Here is a 7,659-nt window from a genome sequence, read left to right on the forward strand (position 1 = left end):
AATATATATACAGCACTAAATAAGTAAATGAACACGTATGCGTGAAATATGTTTTACACATGCTTGCTTGCGTTGCCTATTTACAAAGTGCGAGTGACTCAAACAATATTTAGCACATACATGAGGATATGCCCCTTGAGTGTCAGCAAATATCTGTGCTTCAGGCTGCTGTTGCAGCTTGCTAGCCGAAAGGCAGGCCTACTGCTAGCTAGCTAGCTAGCTCGCAGCTGGCGTGATAGGCGGCAACCTAACCAGGGTCCGTACAGCCAGCCAGCTAGCTAGCTATGCCAGCAGAATAGCCGTTAATGCGCCAACAATGGTTTTTAAATATTTAAGCTATTTGGTTAGGTGGCACTTATATGCTTATATTGAAAAAGAATACGAAGATTCCGTCGCCTTGCGGCAACTTTCTTAACCAACGTCACTTTTAATAGGCAAATAGCACATCTGTAGATACAGCCATTTGCTCATAATATATTGCCCCTATATTATGTTTTACATATACTATATGTGATCTCCAGCTAGCTAGGGAGCTGGAGCTAGCTACCCATCTGGCTAGCCAACAGGGCCTGGAAGTTTCGTAGGAGGTGCCTCTAGTCTCCTTCGTCGCTACTGCTGCTGCTGCTGCTGCTTTCACTGCTGCCTTCTTCTTCTCTGCGCTGCTGAGGCCGCCGTCTGGCAGTGCCCAGCATCAGGCCGTGGAATTGAGACAGCCCAGTGGTTTGTCCTGCTGCTGCTGCTGCCACTGCTGGTCGTGTTTCTTCTGTTTGTTTTGTAGACTGCAAACAACAACACAAGACACCAACTCCCCAAAACGCATGTTGCTGATTCTGGTGCTGCTAAGGGACAATTTCGCAGCAAGACTAGGACCAGCAGCACCAACAGCCACAAGTTACCGACTTCGTTGGCTGCCCTGAATCCTTCCTGTCCGTCTGTTGCTGCATGCCTGTCTCCTTTGCCTGCATCGCTCAGGTGTTGACCGCGAGAAGCAGCAATGGCAGCAGTAGGCCCCTGTGAAGCAGCAGCTGTTGCTGCTGCTCCCTTGAGCTTGAGGCAGCTTTGCGTTATACGGGAGGGTTTTTTCTCTTTCTTTCTACATTGGACGCGCACAGTCTTTGGAAAGGGCCCCGGCACCAGCAGAGGTCGTCTAAAAGGGGACAACGAGATGAAGCAGCAACCAGCAGGCAGCTGCTGCTGCGGATGCAGCTGTCCTGGAGCAGCAGCTAGCCAGAAGGAGCAGCAGGGTGTGGCGGATACAATCCGCAGCTGAAAGAACAATTCTTTTTGGCCATCTTCTCGCCAGGTGTATCCGGAGAGAAGCGAAGTATCGTACATAGGAATGCGCCCCTTTGGTGTGTCTATGAGGCTAAAAGCCGCCTTGCGGTGTACGTACACCAGCTGGGCTGTCACCTCTGGAGGAAAGCAAATTTCTCCATAAGGCCTTGCTGCTAATGCAGCCAGCCGCGATGCCTGCATCTCTTCTACAGAGGGATAAGGCAAAAAGTGATAACGAGGAAAAGCAGCGTTATGAGCCACCGGATCCACCACGTTACTCGTCTCAGGAGGAGCAGACACATTACCCGCCAACCTGCACCAGCAGCAGCAGCAGCAGAACAGGAACATTGCATTAGCAACACGCAAACACACACAAACACACCGAAAGCACCTATTGAAAAAGGCTAAAACCTAAGGGGGGAGTACGTAGCACAGCGCCCCAGTGTATGCATACGGTGTGAAGACCTTTCTGCGGTGTATGTACAGGTTCTGCTTTGTGCCGGTGCAGCATTGGTTACACGTCTACTCACCTTCTTGCATAGTTCAGGACTTCATTTAATTCCAAAGGCCGAGATGTTTCACATTCCTCCACTGCGCGTAGTCGCCTTAAAGCCTGCACCCATGGGGTGTCCTGACATCCAGATAGACAAAAACAACTCCCTCCAACGTGTTGCTGCTCTTGCGGCTGCTGTTGCTGCCGCTGGTGCTCTTGTCCCCCTTGCCCCCGCTGCTGTCGATGTATATTTTGTTGCTTTTCTCTTTGGAGCTGCAGCGTGCCTAATGCTGCAATTGTCTGGATTTTGCTCGAAGCACCAGCAGCAGCAACAGCAGCAAGCTTTGCAGCACCAGCAGCAGTAGGAGCAAGCCTACCGGGTGAAGCAGTGTACATGCTAGCGAGATTGTTTAATCAGCCAAGGATGACAGCAGCAAAAAGGCACTCAGGAGCAGCAACAACACATGAAGCAAAGCAACAAGAAAAGCAGATTAGGAGAGAGAGAAAGGAAGGCAGCTGCGATGGTCTGTCCTACTATTTTGTTATTGATTTTGCTGAGAAGCAAAAACTGCTCGCGAGGAGTAAACGAATCAAAGGCAGAAGCAATAGACTGCACCTCAGATTCGGAGACGGGAGCTGCTGCTGCTGTTGTTGGTGGTGGTGCTGCTGCTTCTGTTGTTTCCCCTACTGACGGCGTCGCTGAGGACGCTGCTTCCGTGTCTGCTTGTGCCAGTGCTGACGCCCCCTTTGCAGCAGGAGAGCCATAAGAAGCTGAAGCTGGGGCTTCAGCAGCAGAAGCATGTGCAGCAGCAGCAGAAACAGAAACGGCAGCAGCTGGGGTGAGAGATTCTCTCGCTGCCACACGTCTGTTAAAATCCTCCATCCACTCAGCAGATGTTGGGTCGGCAAGCGTGTGCCATTCGGGCTGCACTATTTGCTGCAGCAGTCTGTAGACCCGATTGCATGGGGAAAAGGAAGAACCCTGAGTGCTTTTGCTGCTGTTGTTGCTGTTGCTGCTGCTGCTGCACTTGCCGTTGCTGTCGCGGGTGATTATGTTACTGGTGTCTTCTTGCTTGCTCGTTCCCAACTCCCCCACCCCTTCCAAGCTCAGCAAGTAATCCATCGGGCCCGCCAATGCAGAAAAACACCTTAACCATCGAACTCCAAACCCCAAGACTTAAACCCTAAACCCTAAATCCCATACACCAAACGCTTGGACGTGTTTGGGAAACGCATGCGGCCCCCGATTGTTATTCTCCAGGAGTTGAGGCTGCTGTTGAGCATGAACGAACTAAAAGGCTATTATTTCTGTATTGCAATAAAATGCTGCCTGTAGTCGGAGGAGGTCCCCTTGAGGAGCTGTCCGTACACTCGAGGATTGCAGCAGGTGTGTGTGGACCTGCGCGGATTCGGCGTGCCGTGGGGAGGGGGATAGTATATCAGGGGTTAAAAAGTACAGCTGAATGAAAGCAAGTAATTTATTTAATGCTTATTTTATCATATTTGGACTCAAGGAGCAGCTGCCGTTGAAAAAGTTCGAGAGGGGGGCCCCCGAGGCAAGTGGGAGAAGATGGGGGCCCCGACGATTCGGTCTTCATTCGCTGCAAACTGCGGCCGGAACAACAAATAAATTAGAATGGAATTTAGATTCTTTAAAATGCACTTGATTTTTGTGATTTAACGCAGCGTCTAAATACACAGGAAATGCCCTTGTCCGCATACTAGCAGCTGGTCGATGCATGCAAATCCCGTCGGATCTTCCGCTGTATATACTGCCCAGCTGCACTCCAAAAGCTTGAGAAACTGCCTATACACCCCCTTCTCAAACAACTTTGCATAAACATGCCTTCGGCGGGGGGCCCACCTTGGCCTGGTCACCAGGCCAGCTGCGACCACTGAACAGCAGCAGCCTACCAGGTGTACATGCACAACTTGTGAGGACCTTTATTTGAAGGGAAGGCAAAGAAGCTGTGATAGAGTTTGCGGACAGTAGGAGAATGGGCAGCTTTCTTTCTTTGTTTTGTTTGACCCTTCTAACTTCATCTGACTATTAGTTTGCGTCTTGTTGCGCTTAACAAGAGGTCCCTTTTGCATCGAGATTGGAGTTTAGGGGTTAGGGTTTACGGTTTAGAATGGCGGGAGCCTTTGGAAACAACAGGAGCGGGCGGCTGCTGCCTGCGCAGCTACCTCTGCCGAGCTGCACTTTCCTGGGCACTGCGATTTCTCCTCTTTCTCTGGAAGAGCTTGAAGTTCAAGTGTACAGGGAGCAGCCGTGGCTGCAGCGGGAGTGGGGAGACCAGCAGCTCCCGGCGAAGCTTCTGCTTGCTGCGGCAGCTCGTGCTGCCAAAACCGAAGCGCGCCGGACCCAGGAGACCTTTAGGAAGGCTGAACGAGCAGCAGCTGCAGCAGAAACAGAGGCAGCTCGTGCTGATGCTGCAGAGGAGGAGCAAAGGGCATATAATGAGCTGGGAGGAATCCATGAAACGACGTTGAAAGGCTCAGAAGCAACAACAACAGCAACAACAGCAACAACAACAACGACGACAACAACAACAACAACAAAAACAACAACAACAACAACAACAGCAACAACAAAAACAACGACAACAACAACAGCTGAAACAGCAGCAACAAAAAAAAAACTGGCGGAGCGCTGCCGCGAACTCGCTGTAGCTAAAAGAAAAGCTGCTTTGTACTACTGGGACGGGGAAACAGAACTAACCGAAGATGAAGATACACCCCAAATTACTTACAAACCTAAATGGGGTGTACGTCCACCGCGGCAACGCCAGGAGGTCGGATCGGAAGGTAATTTGCTGTATGGGATAAAGCGTTTCCTCATTTTTTGTCCTTTTGTAGGTGGATATAACTTGCTGAATTCGATATCTGTATAGGACTATACATCTGTATATACTATGTACTTCTTATTCATCACTCAAACTAGTTTGTATAGAAATATATACTACGTATTTCTTATTCATCAATAACTAGGGCATGGGCCTGTGCTGTTGCTGCTGTTGCTGCTTCTGGGTGTATGTACACCACAGACTTCGCTTGTGGGGAATTTTCTTCTTCGCGCTCATCTCGAGCGACTTACTTTGGGGGACGTCCTGAGGACTTTATGGATGAGGAAGACAAGAAGGTCAGGGTTCCCTTGTCTTTTCATGCAAATTCTTTCTTGGTCCGTTGTATTTTCTATTGTTTAGGATGATACATATACAGTATCAATAAATACATTATCTATATATAGTTTATTTATTTATGCCAAGACACAAGCAAGCTGCAGCCCCAAGGGGATGCATGTGTTGTTGGGCTCTCTCGTTGTTGCTGTTGCTGCTGAGATGCTGCTGCCCCGCTTCTTGTTATTTACCGGATTTGTTTTTATGCTGATGTTTCGTTGCTGCTGATAGTAGTGGTGGTGCTGCTGTTGTTTGCTGCTTCGACTGCAGCACGCTGCGCGAGCTGCCAGGGGGAGAGCTTCTGCTTTCCAGTGGGAGGGAGGGGCCCCCTCAGCGGCAGCCGCATCAGTAAACTCCTCTGGTGTTGCTTCTTCTTGGTTTAGGGCTGAGGGGGCGGATGAGACGCTGCCTTTTTATCTTGCTCACGGTAGGCGATTGAGAGAAAGAGAACAGGATCAATTATATGAAAACAGAACCCGTTTAAATATAAATATACAGCAGACAATGGAGCTGTACCCTGTAATGCGCATGAACACACATACACACACATATTAGCCACTTAAGCCGATGTCCACGTGTCTTTAAATCTTGCGTCCGTGGCTTTGTATTTGTGGTTTTCTTCTTTGCCTCCTTGGGAATGCCAGAAAGAGAACCTTTACGTGCAAATTTGCCCCAATGGCGCATGCACTCCATGCGGCGTCACCAGTGGATGCGAGCCATGCGGCGACTCCGAGATACAAATAAAACTAGCAGCAGCAGCAGCAGCAACAATGCGAGAGGGATGGGTGCGTTGCTGCAAGAAGGAGGGAGGGGAGCTGCAACACGAGGCCCCCAGCTTCCTCCGCACGTCGAGGAGATGAGACAGCTCCTGCGGGCCCAGCAACAGCAGCAGCAGCAGCACCTAGATCAAGGAAGTCCTGATATTGCTTCCGGTTCTGCTAACAGCAACAGAGGAAGCAACAGCAGCGCTAGCGACAGTGCAGGGGAGGCGAGTACACGGGAGACACAAGGGCCCCCCAGAGAAGAGGAGACAGGGGGTTCAGTCCTGTCGCTGCTTGCTGCTGAGGCAACTGCAGCAGCAGCCGAAGATGATGATTGGGGGTGGGCTGCAGCACAGCGGCTGTTGCGGCTGCAGCCCTTGGGACCCGCCCAAGCAGGCCTGGGTTTCTACGAGCAGCAGCCCCACCAGGACCTGCAGGCAACGGCAAGCCGTCCTCACCCCGCTAACCCCTACACTAGCAGCAGCAGCAGCAGTAGCAGCAAAAGCAGACGACGATATCTGTGCAACTATTCTCTTGATGACGATGATGATGGAGATTGTCTATACAGCAGCACAGCCCCAACATGCGGCTTATACACAATCAGCGACAAGGGGGGCCACTTGGAGGCAAGTGAAGAGACAGGCAAGGAGCAACAGGGACTGGAAGAAGTAGAAGTCTTAGAAGGGGAGACAATGCATACAAGGATACCTCAAGAGGAGAGAGAGAGCATCATCCCAGAGATGTATACAGAAAAGAGACACCCCGCCGTGCACGAGACAGCAGCAGAGACAGATGAGGCGCTGGACGAGAGGGAATGGATTTTGCAACTAGACTGCGAGTGAGCGCAAATCCAACGACACCAAAGGTGCTGCATGCATGCAACGGCCCCAAAAAGCAACACGAAAAGGAATAACGGAGAAGGAAGGGCATTGTCGTTATGTAGTAACCCAAAATATGATACCCAAGATGTGGAGCAGTCCACGTGTATGCATATATTGTTTAATTATATTTACTTATATATTCATTCATCCATTTGAACCTTTTGGTGCGTGTGCGTGTGTTGCTCATACAGCTTGCCTCTGCTTGCTGTCCCGGCAGACTTCAGTGGTGTCCATGTAGAAACAGAGGAGGATATGAAGGCCTGTTGGGGTGAATGCGCAACTGCCAGTAGAGATGCAACAGGAGACAAAGAGTCAGATTCAGAGAAGGAGACAGATGTAGGAAAGGAAAGAACCCAAGACCTGGATGCAGATACACAAGAGAGCACCAGCTGCATGCAAACTGCAGAAAAGAACAAGCGCGGTCGCGGATTCAGCAGCAGCTCTGGCGGGCTGCTCATGGGAGCAGCTTGCCCGACGCGAGCAGCAGCGGCAGCAGATGAAGCAGCAGTAGCAGCAGATGCATATGCAGGCGGGAGGAGACAGCCGTTATGGGGCGGTGTTACATCTGACAGCCGCCGCTCGTTGCTGCAGCAGATTGCAGGAAGGGAGGTGCATTGGTTGCAGGAGGGGACTGAAGAAGCAGCAGTAGCAGCAGCACAGCAACCTACTTGGCTGCAGCAGCACCAGCAGCAGCTGCTGCGCCGCAACCAGCAGCACCGCATGCAGCAGCAGCTTCAACAAATGCGCCACCGCCTCAACAGTCTACTTCTCCCCTTTGTCTCCGATCCAGAGACACAAAAGCGATTTGAAATGTACATGCAGCTGCGGGTAGGTTGCCTCATTATTGCAGCAAAGCACGCTTGCTGTTGCTGCTGCCGGTGCTGCTGCCTCACCTTCTGCTGCTGTTGCTGCTGCCCTTGTACGCTTGTTGCAGTAGGAACAAAATCAGCTGGAATTGATATTTTCCTGTTTTGTCACGATCGGGCATTAGTTTGTCGACTCTGTACATACGGGGTAGCACTCCTCTTCTGTCCTGACGCTGAATATATATATATATATATATATATATA

General features: G+C 50.7%; 2 protein-coding genes across 2 annotated transcripts; one reads left to right on the forward strand and one right to left on the reverse strand.

Moving 5' to 3' along the window:
- Positions 1–593: 593 nt before the first annotated feature.
- Positions 594–2,891, reverse strand: EMWEY_00053680 (Chromosome II, complete genome, related; the record flags this gene model as incomplete). Its single annotated transcript, XM_013480044.1, has 5 exons — positions 594–779; positions 901–1,147; positions 1,334–1,588; positions 1,806–1,906; positions 2,304–2,891. 5 exons carry the CDS (start codon positions 2,889–2,891, stop codon positions 594–596), a joined length of 1,377 nt encoding a protein of 458 aa, XP_013335498.1.
- A 1,009-nt stretch (positions 2,892–3,900) lies between these two features.
- EMWEY_00053690 (hypothetical protein, conserved) lies at positions 3,901–7,580 on the forward strand (the record flags this gene model as incomplete). Its single annotated transcript, XM_013480045.1, has 6 exons — positions 3,901–4,576; positions 4,816–4,910; positions 5,218–5,374; positions 5,592–6,546; positions 6,781–7,417; positions 7,527–7,580. 6 exons carry the CDS (start codon positions 3,901–3,903, stop codon positions 7,578–7,580), a joined length of 2,574 nt encoding a protein of 857 aa, XP_013335499.1.
- Between the last annotated feature and the right edge of the window lie 79 nt (positions 7,581–7,659).

The sequence above is a fragment of the Eimeria maxima genome, genomic scaffold (assembly GCF_000499605.1).
Source record: "Eimeria maxima Weybridge genomic scaffold, Emw_scaff1549, whole genome shotgun sequence".
NCBI classification, from domain to species: Eukaryota; Apicomplexa; class Conoidasida; order Eucoccidiorida; family Eimeriidae; genus Eimeria; species Eimeria maxima.